This window comes from Rhinopithecus bieti, unplaced genomic scaffold, assembly GCF_001698545.2.
Source record: "Rhinopithecus bieti isolate Rb0 unplaced genomic scaffold, ASM169854v2 scaffold_79622, whole genome shotgun sequence".
NCBI lineage: Eukaryota > Metazoa > Chordata > Mammalia > Primates > Cercopithecidae > Rhinopithecus > Rhinopithecus bieti.
The window spans coordinates 447409-464469 of record NW_016829846.1 but is presented as its reverse complement, the minus strand read 5'-3'; the positions used below and the strand labels follow the sequence as shown (position 1 = coordinate 464469).

The 17061-nt window shown below is 43.5% G+C and overlaps 1 protein-coding gene across 3 annotated transcripts in view; it reads left to right on the top strand.

The window, feature by feature from the left end:
• Nucleotides 1-17061, top strand: part of PCYT1B (phosphate cytidylyltransferase 1B, choline) — a 114141-nt gene that overhangs the window by 78278 nt on the left and 18802 nt on the right. For all 3 annotated transcript variants that reach the window (XM_017865004.1, XM_017865003.1, XM_017865002.1), the window contains exons 4-6: nucleotides 5236-5387; nucleotides 8116-8194; nucleotides 15894-16036. In XM_017865004.1, coding sequence (XP_017720493.1) covers nucleotides 5236-5387; nucleotides 8116-8194; nucleotides 15894-16036 — 374 coding nt within the window. The remainder of the gene's footprint in view (nucleotides 1-5235; nucleotides 5388-8115; nucleotides 8195-15893; nucleotides 16037-17061) is intronic.

Below are 17061 nucleotides of genomic sequence, written 5' to 3'. Positions count from 1 at the left end.
TTAGACAGAGTCTCACTCTCTCACCCAGACCGAAGTGCAGTGGTGTGATCTCGGTTCACTGCAACCTCCGCCTCCCAGGCTCAAGCAATTCTCCTGCCTCAGCCTCCTGAGTAGCTGGAATTACAGGCACGCACCACTACCACCCGGCTAATTTTTGTGTTTTTAGTAGAGATGGGGTTTCACCATGTTGGCCCGGCTGGTCTCGAATTCCTGACCTCAAATGATCCACCCACCTCGGTCTCCCAAAGTGCTGGGATTACAGGCATGAGCCACTGTGCCTGGCCTAGTCTCAGACTTTGCTGGGCTCTCTTCACCTCCCCAAAGTCAAACAAGTGTCCACAATGTTTATAGAAACAGGAGAGGGGCCTCCAGTCTTCAACCCAGGGCCATTTTTGCACTGCCCTCACTGTCTGAGCCCACATAATTACTAGAAGGGAGCAGATTCGTTGCACCTATCACGGGTCAGGTACCTGCAGTCTGTTCCCAGGTGGAACTCCCATGCCTAGGGCCTCACATTCTCATATCTCCTGAGGTCCTGCCACTGGCACCTGCTGCTTATGGGATCCATAGACATTTGGCCCTTTCCCTGCAATTTGGAGAGTTCTTGTCTCTCATTGTCTTCTTCTTTCCAGAATACCCCCCAAGTTGCTCTGGCTTCAGGAAAACAGCAGCCAGGAAGTCAGGCTGTCTACCAGCAACTTGAGTTCACAGCACCTACAAAGGAGTCTGTACCACAGGGCCCTCATACCTTCTTGGAGTAGGGGGCAGGGAAAAGACAGAACACAAAATCTGAAGTAATAGATCCGTGAATGATCCTATTTTCCTACTACTATTAATAAATGGCTAACATTATTCAGCATTACTCTCTGCTCATAAAGATGATCAAATTTAATTCTCAGAACTTCACCATGTTTTAAAGACCAGACAACTGAGGCTCAGAGAGTTTGAGTAACTTTCCCGGTAATAGCAGAGCTGGGATTAGAACCTGAGTCTGTTGGGTTCCCAAGTTCAACCCCTATGTTGTATTTTCTCTCCTGTGGGAACACAGTGAGGTGCCAGCATAGGTTAGCTGCAGCATGAGTTCCCAGATAGCTCAATGAATTCATCCATGGAATACCGCTGCCCAGAGCTCTCCATCTGGTTGTCAGAGTGCATTTGCCAAGACTCAAGAACAACAGTGCTGCTTTGGGCGTAATTAATGTTTAGACAATAACTGGTCAGCATGTTCAGCTGCTTCTTGAGGTCACTCCTGGGATAGGAAAATAGGACCCCGTATTGGCATAAACAGGATGTTTGTTTTCTTTGTGCTCTATCAGTAGGCCATTATCTTGGTCATGTAGAAGTTATACCAAATTGCTCAGGTGCAGATTCAGAAAGGGGGAGGATATGGCGCGGCCTAGTTTTGTGCTGTTTAAAATAGAAAATGGAGTCTGAAATCCATTTCTGCTCAATATGATTCTTGGGGTAGTATTTTAATAAAGTCCTAAAAGAACATTCAAAAAGTCTTAGATCAGTTTTAAAATCATATTGCATGGCCCGTAAAGAATTCCTGTTTATGGGGTCAAAAGCTAATATAGTCAGTAAATCAATACATAGTTATTATGGCCCTACTACCTGCCACCTCCTGCCCACCTTTCCCCCCACCCCCACCTCTGGGCATGATGGGTGATTCGAAGACAGATAGAGCTCTTGACTTAAGTTATTTATAATATGCTTCAGGGTTTTCAAATGTTGTATTCATCAGAATCATCTCTGAAGCTTGTCAAAGACAGAGCTATCTGGGCCCCACTACAGACCCACTGAATCAAAATCTCAGGGAGTGGGCTGGGTTTCTTTATATGTATTTAACAAGTTCCTTGGGTGATTCTGATTCTCAGCAGTTTTCAAGCCAGATTTATGGTTGATGTTGTTTTGGTAATATAAACTGCTACAATAGAAAACATCTCAGGAAGTATGTATAGGAGATATAGAGGCATATGTGTGTGTGTGTATATATATATATATATATCTAGAAACTCATTAGTCTCTCATTTGCATGTATGTTGTTGAAATGTTCCTGTAGGCCGGACACGGTGGCTCACGCCTGTAATCCCAGCATTTTGGGAGGCTGAGGCAGGTGGATCACTTGAAGTCAGGACTTTGAGACCAGCCTGGCCAACATGGCGAAACCCTGTCTCTACTAAAATACAAAAATTAGCCAGGTGTGGTGGCAGGCACCTGTAATCCCAGCTACTCGGGAGGCTGAGGCAGGAGAATTGCTTGAACCCAGAAGGTAAAGGTTGCAGTGAGCTGAGATCGCACCATTGCACTCAAGCCTGGGCAACAGAGGGAGACTCTGTGTCAAAAAAAAAAAAAAAGAAAGAAAGAAAGAAGGAAGGAAAGAGAGAGAAAGAAACCTGTAGATAAATATACATCTATTATTGTAAATAATAACAAATATTTGTTGATTTGTTGAGTATCTATATGTATCAGGTTTTGTTAATTCATTCAAGAAATATCATTAAAAGCCTACTAGGGGCCAGGTATGGTACATCAGAAAATGAAACAAAAGTCCCTGCTCTCGGGAATTTATAGGGGAACACCAACAATAAAACTAAATAAGACAGCTACATGAGACAAGTGTCATGAGGAGAAGTAACGTAGCAGAGGATCACAATTCAGAAGAGGGTGGGGCTGCTTGGGAGACTGAGGCAGGAGAATCGCTTGAACCCGGGAGGCGGAGGTTGCAGTGAGCCGAAATCGTGCCGTTGCACTCCAGCCTGGGCAACAAGAGCAAAGCTCTGTCAAAAAAAAGAGAAGAAGATAGGGGGAAAGACTTGAGGGAGAGGAGGAGGTGAGCTCTATGAGTATTTGGAGCACAATTATTCCAGTTTTGGGGAATAGTGCAAGGCCCTGACCTGAGGAGAAGTATTCAAGAAACTGCAAGGCCAGGGAGCTGGGAGACACTAGGAGGTTGGTCAGGGAGGCAAGGAGTGGGCAGAGGCATGGGTCTTGTGGGCCACTGGAGGACTTTGGTTTTACCCTGAGTGAGATGGGAAGGGTTCTGAGTTTGGGAATGACACAGACTGACAAGCTTCAACAGGCTCATTCTGGCCAATGAGAATAAGTTGTTGGGAGTGGGCAAGGCCGGAATCAGGAGATCAGTTAAGAGGCTACTGCAGTCATCCCTGGGAGAGATGATGAAGGGGCGGGGATGGGAGCAGTGGAGGTGCTGAGAAAAACATGGCTTCCGGGTGTGCTTTGAAGGCAGAGCCTACAGTTTTCCTGATGGCTTGGGTGTGGATTATGTGAAGGGACTACAACAGAAGGCTTTCTAAGGATGCTGAATGTGGCCGTTGGCTATGCTTACTCTGTGGCCAGATTTGATTCTGGGTGTGGGCCATCATTCTGTTCCAAGAAAATGATCATATTTTGTTTTAAAACACATCTTGTGAGATTAGGCAGTATCTGTCTTCCTGTGTCTGGCTTACTTCACTTAATGAAATATCCTCCAGATTCATCCATGTTGCCATAAATGACAGGATTTCATTCTTTTTCATAGCTAAATAGTATTCCATTGTGTTTATATACCAATACCACTTATATATGGAATCTAAAGAAGTTGATCTCATGGAAATAGAGAGTAGAACAGTGGTTACCAGAGGCTGGGGAAGGTAGGTGACAGGGGACAGGGAGAAGTTAATCAACGAGTACCAAGTTACAGTTAGGAGGAATAAGTTCCGGTGTTCTATTGCACATTAGGGTGACTATGGTTAACAATATTGTATATTTCAAAACACCTATAAGACAGAATTTCGAATGTTCTTACCACAAAGAAATGATAAAGGTATGAGGTGATGGATATGCTAAATATCCTGATTAGATTATTATACAATGTATACATGCATGGAAACATCACAGTCTACCCCATAAATATGTTAATTATTATGCATCAATTAAATTTTTTTAATTAAACACATATTGTGCACTTACTGTTAGTGAATTTATTGCCTGGGGACAGTGCCTCACGCCTGGAATCCCAACACTTTGGGAGGCTGAGGCCGGTGGATCACTTGCAGTCAGGAGTTCGAGACCAGCCTGGCCAACATGGTGAAACCTCATCTCTATTAAAATACAAAAATTAGCTGGGTGTTGCGACACACACTTGTAATCCCAGCTGCTCAGGGGGCTGAAGCAGGAGAATCACTTGAACCTGGGAGGTGGAGGTTGCAGTGAGCCAAGATCACGCCACTGCACTCCAGCCTGGGTGACAGAATAAGACTTTGTCTAAAAAAAAAAAAAATTAGTGAATTTATTGTAAATACATAATACTTTAAAGAAAAAAAAATTCATTGCAAAGATCAGTCAAGGTAGTTCTGACTGGCCACTGCAAGTCTCTCACTGGGATCTTGGTAAACAGGGACTGTACCCACAATGGTATTTCTTCCTGTCACATAGGAGATCTTAGGAAAGCTGCCTTGGCCAGCCAAAAGATAGGATAGTGAATAGTATTTATTGTTCAGTTTGTTTAAAAGCGCTTTTTTTGTAAGTTCTCAAAAAATGTTTTCTAAGGCTGATAGTGGAAGATATCCCCATTTGAGGGTTCAGGAACCTGAGATCTAGAAAGGATAAGAGATGTGGAAAGGATGAACTCTACTAGATCAAACCTTTGATTTTATGACTTTCTCCTCTTGATTGAATGGCCTGATGTGTAGTGACTGGCCCTCAATCCAGAAACAGAAGTACATGTATTTGTGTGTGTGTGTGTGTGTGTGTGTGTGTCTGTCTCACACTTGGGTTACAAAGTACAATGATCTAGTAAAATAATTGGAACTGATTGTTCAAACCATTCAAACCTCCTATAAATCAGGCCTCTTGGTTCCTCTCCTTCTCTCCCTTCTGTGTCTGTTCATTTGGTCATTTTATTTCTGAATGGTAATTTTCACTGAGGAGTGGGATAGGAAAATAAAAAGATATGAAAGTCACATTAGGTAGTGTAGAGAATAATTTTAATAGAAGCCTCCATGGAGAATGCAGATGTAATTAGCACTAAAATGAAATTCTGAATTGTCAGTGGATTTCAGCTTACTTTGCTCTCCAAATCCTTTGTTCCCTTAAAAAGCTGAGTTCAATTATGACAAGCACCTAGCAAAGCTGTGCTTCTTTTGTCCTGCTGAAGAAGCCTTGTCTGAACCAGGGTGGCTGTGAGCAGGTCCTGGGCTGAGTAATGGCATTTAATGCATTTGCCTGTTTCAGTTTGCAGTGATGATCTCACCCACAAATTCAAAGGTTTCACCGTGATGAATGAAGCCGAGAGATACGAAGCTCTCAGACACTGTCGCTACGTAGACGAAGTAATCAGAGATGCTCCCTGGACACTCACGCCAGAGTTTCTGGAAAAACACAAGGTACTTGTCATTCTCCCACATTCTCTAAGTAGCAAGATTAGGGAGTCTGGTTCTGCAGCTAAGACTACAGAAAGCCCAAAGTCTCTCTCAATTTCTAAAAGAGGTAATTTCAGAAACTGTCATGTGGAACTGCTTGATGTGGCACCTTTCTTTTCCGCCCAAGCCCGAGGGCTGGTATCCTCTCACTTCTTTGATTATGGGCCCTGGAGCTAAACCACCCAGGTCCAAATCCTGCCTCTATCTCTTCCTAGTTGTGAGACGTTAAACAAGATATCTAACCACACTGTACTCGCTTACCTCAACTGTAAAATGGGATGATGTTAGTATCTTCCTTGTGGGCATGTTTTGAAGATCTAAGAGACAATCTTAGTTAAGCAGTTAGAACACTGGCTGGCCCATAGCAAGAGTTCCAAAAATGTCATTGTCACCGCCATCACCACCGTCATTATTGATGCTTATTGATTCATAGGCATTCTTTTTCATGGAACAAATGAACACACATCTTATCCAGAAAGTCACAGGTCAGCCTTTAAAGAAAGAACTTTATATCTATGATTTTGTGACCCTGAGAATCCTACTGACATAAGATTTTTATTAGTTGGAAACATGAGAGATTCTTTTGATCTGCATCAAATTATGTGCTTTGTATCTCCCTACCAGCCCCACATTAGGAGCTATTCTTTCCTTTTATAAGCAGTACAAAAAAAAAAAATAAGATTAAGCTGTTCTAAGAATTTTCTTTTCTATTTTTAAAGCCACGATGCAGAAGAGAATAGAGAACACTGATAAATGTGCATGAGTAATAGCTGAAGAGACAATTTCCCAGTGAGAATAAAAGAAAAGGAAAACTACAATATGATTTACTTCCAGTAATCACTACCACATTTTACTAAGCATCTATTGTATATTCAACATGTGCTAGGCATTATGGGGATACTTATAATGATAATGATGGCTGTAATTTATTGAGTGTTTACCATGTGCCCGGCACTGTGCTAAGGGCTTTGTCATTATATGAATTGAATTCAATCTCGCAGCTACCCTGAGAAGTTGTTATTATACATTGGAGAGGAAAAGGAATTAAGTTTGAGTGCTAAGAATAGAATTAATAATAATAATAAACATTTATTGAGGATATACTCCGTACTAATTATTTTTCAGCATTTTTACGTAATTATATCATTTAATCCAGTGATTCTCAACTGGGGCGAGTTTGCCCTGAGGAACATTTGGCAATGTCTTGAGACATTTGGGGTTGTCACAGCTAGAGGGGTGCTACCGGCATCTAGCGGGTAAAAGTCAGGGATACTGCTAAGCACATGCCAATGTACAGGACAACTCCTGACACCAAAGAATTCTCCAGTCCTGAATGTCACTAGTACTGAGCTTGAGAAATCCTGATTGAATCCTTTCCCCCAACTTATGAGTTATATAGCTAGCAAGTAGTGGGGCAGGGAATCATACTATGCTAAACTACCTCTCAAGTATTTAACTACTACTACTCTAAATTACCTCTCAAGGTAGAGTGAAACCCCATTATAAAGGACTTGTTATAAAGGGTTTTAAAATCTAGGCAAGGAGCGTTTACTTGATGTTGCAGGAAACAGGAATAAAGATGAGCAGGCATAAGGATGACCAGAAAATAAATAAATAAATAAATAAATAAATAAATAAAAACAAAAAAAACCCTGTTTAAGGAGGATACCCCATGTGACAGCAGGATGGCTTGGAGAGGAGGAGGCCTACAGTGAGGAAGGCCAGATACAAGTTGGTGTCAGTAATCTGGGTGACCAGGTCCTAGATTTGGTGTAGTCTCCGTGGAGAGAAGATGATGGGTACACACCTACATATGCATGTGTGCACACAAACACACACACACACACACACACACACACACACATCCCAGCGGAACCTAGGGTGAGTGAAATAAGTAGAGAAAAGAGGCTTATTCCAAGGTTTCGGTCTCCCCAAGACCCAAAATGAATAAAATAAAAGTGCCATTGGAAGGGGTCACTCATTTTCAGAAAGGTGAAGTAAATTCAGGACAGGATGATTTAAAGTGACAGCAAGAGGTGGCAAAAGAGAGGGCTGCAGTGGGAATTAAGAGCACCTGGCCTGGTGCCCTGGCAGCCCACTAAACCTGGCCTGGTACCCCGGCAGCCCACTCCAGTCTTTAAGCCTCAGATAAATCTAACAAATTTTCTAGTTTCAGCACCTTTTGTCCCAACTGAAGTAGTAACATGTGGCCTGCCCACCTCACAAAGTGGTTATGAGGATCGAATGAGGAAAGAGACAAATTTCTTTTCACAGTATAAAATGTGACCTAAGTGTGAGTGCCCATTGCCATCAATGGGACAGGAAATGAAGATTTGGGTTCCTCATCATAGGAGGGATGATAAAAATTCAAAGAATGAATGGGTTCTCAAAGGATAAACTTTAGATGCAGAAGGACAGAAGGCCAAGAAAACCTACTCTCTGGGATAGGACAAGAAAGAGGGACCAGCAAAGGAGAGAAACCAAAACATTTATTCTTCTAGTTCCCATTATCTCATAGAAATGAAAATAGTTGGAAATACATTTCAGCCAAAGGATTCAGGTCTCCACTATAAATGTAACATACAACTGCCTTATTTTGAAAAGGCATTCTGAAGTCACCATTCCGCCCTTCAAATCTGCAGACATGCACATCCATCCCAGTGGTGACATCACTCTTCTCTCTCTCCAACAGATTGATTTTGTGGCTCATGATGACATTCCGTATTCCTCTGCTGGCTCTGATGATGTTTACAAGCACATAAAGGAAGCAGGTGAGGCATTCCCCTCTGCTCACCTGTCAAACACATCACAATAATCAGGTGTAATAAGAGACATCTGCCCTGGGACATCTGCAGTGTATACAAACAGGGAGTTACAACTTTAGATGTCCCCCAAACAGCTTCTACAAGCCACTGTTAACATGTGCTAAGGCTCAGTTATGGCACAGATACCATTTAGGTATTTATGTAGGAATGAACCTGAGCACCAAAGTGCTCAACTTTAGGTCTGAGGCTTAATTTCCGGGCTCATCAGACGAAAAGTGCAGGACCCCATTACTTAAAGGGCAGCCATTTTCCCCATTCATAATTAAGTCTTCACAATGAAATTACAGGATACTCCCAAGAAATTTCCTTCCAGAAGAAGATAGATAACTGGCTAGTTAATAATCTGGACTCCTTGTGTCCAAAGTTAGTCCTGCCATATTTCTAGTGTCATCCTGTCACATGTTAGTAATATTATCAGTTACCACATGTAGAGGCAAAGAAAATGGGTAAATGTTTTAATGGCTTGGCTTATTTTCTGCTATTTTACTATCTACCATGCATCTCATCTATAGGCACTGTAGGTACACCCATGCATACCTTCCTACATACATTAAACCATTATCTGGCAGGTGCAGATACTATAGTGAGTTACCATATGCATAGGGATTTCAAGAAGTCTAATGCTCCCTGCATTATACTAGAGCCATTGTTGACATGTGCCATCAGAGCCATCTTCCCCACTCCTGGGGACCAATGAGACTCCACTCAGCTTGCTCCCACCATTTCCCACTCAGCCCGCTGCCACTACAGCCTTTTCCTGGTACTCATGGACCTTCAGATTCTTGAGGTAGGGTGGGCTCCTAAGGGTCACTGACCCAGGCTCCTATCTCCTTCTTGGCATCATTGCCAGCTCCTGGCAGAACTGATGCTTTTACATTTCCCATGACAGGGAGCTCCCTGCCTTCTGAGGCAGCCTGTTCCATCTTTGGATGGTTTTGGCTGTCATTGTTTAATATATGAATCCCCTGAGTGCATCTATAAGCCAGGAATTGTATGAGAGAAAATGAATAAGACATAGACCTCACCCTTGAGAGAGAGCAGAGAAAGACATAAATAATTACCCAAAATATAACCAGCCTGTGGCAGAGTATGTACAGCAGGCCAGGGCAGCGTGTTCGAAGGTGGAACTGTATGAAGCACAGCGTATCTGGAGAAAATAAACATGTTAATGTAGTGTAGGGTGTGTAGAGGTGGGAGGCAGAGATGGAGACTGGCAGGACAAGCTGGTTGAGGCTTGCTTCCATATGATGTTACATGGAACCAAATACTGTTCTGAGGCAGGGGAATCTGTGATCAGGTCTTTTGTGTGGGAAGGAGCAACTGGGGGGCCATAAGTGGTTTCCGTAACTAAACTTAACTAGGAAACCCCATTTCCACAGTTGACAGGAAAAAAAAACACTTGACGTGTGAAATCATTGAGACTCTTCTAAGTTTGTACTTAGACTGTGTAGAGTAAACTTTTTGCCTTTTTCTCCTGAGGTGATCTAAGTTTCTGGAACACTCTGGCCTGGCATGGGTTGGGGATCTTTAGTTGTGAGGTCTCAAGACCTGCTCAGCCATCAGCCCCACCTACCAGACCCCTGTGGCAGCCTCTGAGACTCTGTCACCTCCCCGCTTTGGCCTGTCCTGGCCACAGCCTCTGTCGCAGGATTCCCTTCCCTGGGCTATAGGTGTGCTGCCCAGCAGTCATGCTGATCTTAAATCTTGGACTTCCTTCCATGTTCCTCTAGAGAGTCCCCAGGAAACTTAAAAAATGTCCTCCATAATCTACTAGAGGGCAAGGGAAACCAGGCAATGTGAGTAAGCCATGTCACGCCCTGTCTGACTTGTCTGCCATGTTGGCCTCTGTAAAAGTATTTCCTTCCAAAATTCCTGACCATAAGCAAGGTACCAGTGGCCCTGCACTGAGCCTTCTAAGGGGGTCTCTTCCCTGCCCCTGCCCCTGGGATTTGAACCTGAGTCAGAGCAAGGGACAGACCGCACTCCTGTTTCCTCACTTCTGCTGTCTGCCTCCCCATCCCTCTCTGCACTCCTCCCCTCAACTCCCAGAGGTCCTTTTCTTCTTCCTGGAGAGCAGAAAACTGCCCCTTAATTAATTTCATGCCTTCCCAGGGTTAACATACACTCCAGGGCTTATAGTCAAACATTCTGTACCCTGAGTCTACTCAGCCTCTGGTTCTTAATAGTTCAAAAGACACTTCTGGGATTTAGAACACCCTTTTATACTCCTCAAAGCCTGGCTCTTCCTAGTGAAACTCTTGCCTTTCTTAACTCTTCTTTTAAATGAGCCTTAAAAGAGACTGTTTTAGAAGTTGAAGGCTGAACACGGTCTCCTGTACTCTCAGCTTCATCTGCCTCCCCCTGAAGTCATCGAGGTCTCAGTGTCCATGAGAATAGGGCCTCAGGACAGACATGATCCCTAGAAATGAAAACAACATTGGATACTAGTTCGAAAAATGATTGTTACATAGAATGTATGTATTCTCCCTGATGGCATTTTTGTTGGTTCACACTCCTTGGGGGCCAGCCTGGGAAGCTCCATGCCATCCCCTGCAGGGCTGGTGGTGGGGACTGTACCATCCTCTTAGGAAGGACTTCTTCAGAAGTCAAGAACATTGGATAATGGGAGGTCTGACATTCTCAAGTCTCAATCTTGTTTGTGAGGAGTTCCAAGGAAGGAAACCTCATACACTTCGGACTTGGAAGTCTGCTCTGGAACTGGAGAAGAAACTGGCAGATGCCTCAGTTACATCAAGATGGGTTATAGCATGGCGTGATTAATATTTATTTATTTACTTACTTTACTTACTTAATTTATGAGACAAAGTCTCACTCTGTCACCCAGGCTGGAGTACAGTGGTGTGATCATAGCTTACTGCAACCTCAACCTCCTGGACTCAGACGATCCTCCCACCTCAGCCTCTCAAGTAGCTGGGACTACAGTCACACACCACCATGCCCAGATAATTTTAAAATTTTTTGTAGAGTCTCCCTATGTTGCCCAGACTGGTCTCAAACTCCTGGGCTCAAGTGATGCTCCCACCTCGGCCTGCCAAAGTGCTGGGATTATAAGTATGAGCCACCATGCCTGGCCTGATTAATACCCTTTAAAGTTGTTGTAAGATCTGAGCTGTGAGCCAGCTGCTCCTTTCCTAAAATTGCCATAAGGATTTGTTATAGACCAGTGCTTATGAAACTTAGATATGCCTCAGATCATCTGTGGAATCTTGCGAAAATTCAGATTCAGATTCAGTAGGTCTGGTGGGGCCAGAGATTCCCATTTCTAGTGAGCTCTCAGGTTGTTAGATGCTGTAGGTCCATAGGCCTCACTTAGAGTAGCAAAGATCTGGACCAGGCATTCTCATCCAGCTGAGTTATCCCCAGTGTTTCTCGAATCAGTGTTTCCTGGGGGCAGTAGTTCCTTGGCTACCTCATAGTGTATAGGAATAAGCATTTGGTGGCGGTTTTCTTTTTGTGTGAGTGGCCGTCAGTGAGCTAAGAATATGTTGCTTTCCTGATTTGGGGAATAAAATATCAAGTTCCAGTTGTTTCGGTGTAGGAACAGGTCCAACATTTTTCTAACTCTAGCAATCCAGCATCCTTATTGTTGCATAAGAAAGTGACTCCCAAAGTTAGTGACTTAAAAGAACCTCTTGATGTCACTCATGATTTTGTGGGGCAGGATTTTAGCAGAGGCTTAACTGTGTAGTTCTTGCTCGGGGTCTCTCAAACAGTTGTCAGATGTTGGTGGGGGCTGTGGTCATCTGAAGGCTGACCTTGGATGCTGGCTATGATCACAGAGCTCAATTGCAGTTGTCACTGGGGCATACAGGTGGCCTCTTCATGTTGCTTGGGCTTCTCACACCATGGCAGCTGAGAGGCAATATCTAGAGAGAAAGCAATCTTGACAGAAGCCACAAGGCTTCTTCTGACTTAGTCTTGGAAGTCACACAGAGTCACTCTTGTCACATTCATTTGGTATAAGCAAGTCACTGAGGCCAGCCCAGATTCCAGGGGAAGAGAATTGGGCCATCTTTAATCCACCACAATGCCCTTTCCAAATTGAATAGTCAGGTAGTATTTTACTTGCCCTAGTAGCACAGGCTAAGACTCAGTGTGACTTTTCCTATGTGCAAGGACCCTTCCTTGTGCTCCATCACATCTGCTCTGCTGATTCCTTAGCAGGAGGGAGAATCACAGTAATGATCTATTTGGAACCCAGGTAGAGAAGGCCAGAATTCATCATGGGAGAAAGATGCTCAGAAAGGGCCTCAGCATCTATATTTGGCTTTCATACTCAAATCATGGCTTATTTTGAAAGTCAAAAGTCTCTTTAAATGAAGCCAGAGATACCAAGGACATGACTTAAGCTTTACAACACTCTGCTCTGCTTGTCAGAACTATGTGTCAAAATCCTCTAGCAAAGCTGGATGAAAAGATGGAGCTTAAATTAAATAGACTGTAAGGTCCACATTACTCATCACCATTCTAATATTGCCTACTACTGTTGAAAGTTTCCTTCATTAACATGTGCTTTGCTGCTTCTTAAAATAGCTCCATAACCAAATGCTGCAATTCTGAAAAGCATGATAAAAAAGGTTCTCTGATCGTGCTCATTACTGAATATTTTTAGCAGAGCAATAATTAGGATTTGAAGGAAGCCGGGTATCTCATTATGTCAACAGAGGGCTTGGCTTCTTTCAGAGACCTACCTCCCAACCAGCCAAAGCAAATCTCTCCCTAAGCCAAATCTACTTTCAGTTACTCAAACACAGAGACTTCACCTTCTGGCTTCAAAGAAAGGGTAGGCTCATGGCATCAATGTCTTACATGACTTGCTAAAATCCATTAGTCACTAGAGAATTGTCTGATTATTTCAGCAGGAGGGGTGTGGGTAAAATATCTGCCTGCTGAAAGATGGGATGGATTTCTCACCAGAATGTTCCCCACTGTTCCCACAAAGGTGGGTATGTTGTCTCAGGGTTCCCCCACCCACCAGAGCCTCCTGCACAGCTGGGTCAATTTGGGTGCTATTTATGTTTGTGTGTGTAGATGTAGATGTTTACATCTTCTGCCTTCCATTTGGTTTTCCGTGTTAGATTCTTCCCTCCTAGAAGGTGATAAAAGAAGTGTTTGGCCTAGTGGCAAACCCCAACTGTCCTCTGACCATGGAACATAAGAAACTGGATGTTTTGTCTCTAACATCAGCAGAGCCACTCTGCTAGTGATACTATAAACGTGCAAATGACATCAAAAGAAAGCTCCAAAGAGACACCGTCACGGGGGCTGCAAGATGGAAACATTCAGAGATAACTGGATTTGGAAGGGCACTTAGAGATCAATATTCATCTGGTCATTCATTCAACAAATATTCCTATGGTGCCTGTTTGTCACCCAGTGATGAGAATGTAGAAGAGGATGAGAAAGGCGTGATCCCTTCCCTAGTGTAGTTTATAGTCAACAAGACAGTTGTTGAACAAGTTATTTTATAAAGATCTTGCTGTGTTTGGAGGGAAGGGGAGTGGTCCATGGGAAGGAACAACACACCAGAAGACCTAGTCTGAAGGTTGAGATATTTGCTTGAGGAAGTGACACTAAAGCTGAAGCCCAATGGATGCCCAAGAGTTAACCAGGTAGAGATTGTGTCTGTGGCAGAGTGAGGGGAGGGGAGCCAACCCTTTCAGGACACTGAAGAAATCCAGCATGGCTGGGCTGAGGCAGGGTCAGCCTACTGCCCAACTCCACAGAATACAACAGCAGTGCCCCCGCTGCAGTTGTATAGCACCAGGGCCTTGGTTTAGGGAGTGAAGGGGAGAGGGTCTGAGATAAAATTGGAGACAAGCACAGGGAATAGACCATGCAAACTGCTGCACAGCCAAGTTAAGGATTTGGCTCTGAATCCAGAGAACAGCACAAAGCCAGTGGAGGGTTTCGAGCAGACCTCTGACTTGCATTTAGTAAGAACGCTCTGTAGAACTTGCTCTATGGGTTGAGGCAGACAAAAATGGCATCGCTGGAGACTGGTTTTGAGGTTCTTGCTGTGATCTTTGGCCAAGATGGTGTTGAACTGGTTTAGGATGGAGGAAAGTGGGCGAATTAGGGAAACATTTAAGAAGTAGATTGGGAACTCGGTTGGATGTGGGGAGTGAGAGAGAAAGAGATGGCACAGATGAGTCCCAGGTCATCATGTCCAATCACCTTTTTCTCAGCTGAGGAGGCTACAGTTAAGTAACTTGCCTTCAGAGGGTTTGAGTGACTTGCCCACGTCTACAAACCAAGAACCCAGTGCCGTTGTCCCCAGGCTTTGTCCATCATACTGTCCCATGCCTGATGCCTCTGACTGAGTGGCTGTAATGATATGGGGTAGAAAGATCTCAGTTGCCAACAACATGTCATTTCAGTTCACAACAGAAGTGTGAGCATAAACCTGATTCTTGTCTTTGTTAATATTTGTGACCTCTTTATAGCCCTATATTTGTTGATATACCCACATTTATCTTTGAAGACTTTAAGAAAGTTCTATTAGAACTTGGCATCCTCTGTGCTTGTTTATTTTTACTCAGCCCCACATATTCTAGATGAAAGGGCCTTTGAGTCGTGGAACTACCATGTATAGTAGACTGTTCTTAGGAAGATAAATCATCTAACCATCCCTACAGGCATGCCTTCAGATCAGAGACGACACAAATAGTACACTTTTTCTTCTTTTCCTTCAGTATAACATGAGCAGACTTCCTTGGGGATGAAGCAGAGTTGCTGTGATCTAATTCATTGACTCAGTTGTTAGTCTTCATTTACTTTCTCACTCAATTTGCATTTATTGAACACCTTCCATGTGCTAGACACAGGGGCTGAGCTGGGTGCTGGGGGTGCAAAGACAATTAAGGCACTATCAGTGCTTTCAAAATGTGCATTTTCTACGTGGAGACAATTCTTTAAATTTTTTTTTTGAGATGGGGTCAGGCTAGAGTGCAGTGGCGCAGTCACTGCTCACAGCAGCCTTGACCTTGGACTCAAGTGATCCTCTCACTTCAGTCTCCCAAGTAGCTGGGACCACAGGCGTGCACCACCACACCCAGCTAACTTTTGTATTTTTTGTAAAGACAGGGTTTTGCCATGTTGCCCAGGCTGGTCTTGAACTCCTGGACTCAAATGGTCTGCCTGCCTTGGCCTTCCAAAGTACTGGGATTATAGGCATGAGCCACCATGCCTGGCCCGATATTTTTGTTAATGAAAGATAACTTAGGTTCTGAATGTTGTGGATTCTGCCTGGTGATGTCAGAAAAGACTTCCCAGAGACATAACCTTGAGACTTTGCAGGATGAGGAAGAGCTTTGCAGTTAATATGAGCAGGGAAGGGGTGTCCAGGGCAGAAATGAAAGGCTCAGCATGGCTAAACAGCAGGGGCCAGACAAGTGGATGGTACATCCTGGAAACAGGTCTGGGATGATGAACATGTAGCATTTAAGGTAGGGAGGAATTCCACGGAACTGAGACTGGAAGAGTCACTTGGGGCCAGAGATAAAGTCTTCATTGGCATACCCAGGAGCTCCAACTTTTTCCTGTAAAGGGGAACCATTAAAGGAGATGGGTCAACTGAGGTGATCTTAATTTTTCCTCTATCCGCTCTTTTATGCTTAAACAGGGATGTTCGTTCCAACACAGAGAACAGAAGGCATCTCAACATCGGACATCATTACCAGAATTGTTCGTGACTATGATGTTTATGCCCGACGTAACCTCCAGAGAGGGTATACAGCCAAGGAACTGAATGTCAGCTTTATAAATGTAAGCATGCCACCTCAAACCGTCTGAAGACCACCATGCCACACCACCACCACCACTGCTCCTGTTTATTGAGCACTTACTAAGTGCTTTGCAGTGTTCTGTGTTCTCTCTCTCTCTCTTTTTTTTTTTTTTTTTTTTTTTTTTTTTTTTTTTTTTTTTTGTAGAGATGCGGTCTCACTATGTATAATATTTTAAGTTTGATTTGATTTAACTTTTTTTTTTTGAGACAGGGTCTCACTACATTGTCCAGACTGGTCTTGAACTCCTGGGCTCAAGTGATCCTCCTGCCTCAGCCTCCTGAGTAGCTAGGATTACAGGCATTTATTTGCCACCATGCCTGTGCAGTGTCCTTAATGCTTTGTATTTATTTTCTCATTTAACCCACACAGTAACCCATGATGTATTATTATCCCCATTCTACAGGTAACAAAACCAGTGTCCACAGGGGTAACATAAATTAACCAAAGGACACGGGTAGTGAGCTTCACATTTTATAAAGGTGCTTCCTTGCTTCCCTCCCCTTACCCCAAACTCTCTCTTTAGAGTTTTTAGACTTGATTGAAGGATTTCTGGGAGATCTGCCCCTTGTAAAAAGTAAGAGTTATCTTCTGCTGAAAGGAAAGGGAGGAGGGCAGAGGCAATGAAAAGCTAAACCCAGAGAAACTTTTTTATTCTAACGTTTTAAAATTTTCATTTGATTAAGGCCTTACAGATGCTCATTAGAAACCTTAATGGCCATTTTTCATTGTCCAAAGAAATTACAGCTGCTTAAATAAAGCTTAAAGTCTTTGGCTTCCTTTTGTAGTTCTACCATATTGTTCCCACAGGGCTGCTGTTAGTTTAATAATAGAGCAACTGTTAAAACAATATTTAAGTTCTGGCGTACATGTGCAGAACATGCAGGTTTGTTACATAGGTATACATGTGCCATGGTAGTTTGCTGCACCCATCAACCTGTCATCTAGATTAGGTATTTCTCCTAATGCTATCCCTCCCCTAGCCCCCCACCCCCTGACAGGCCACAG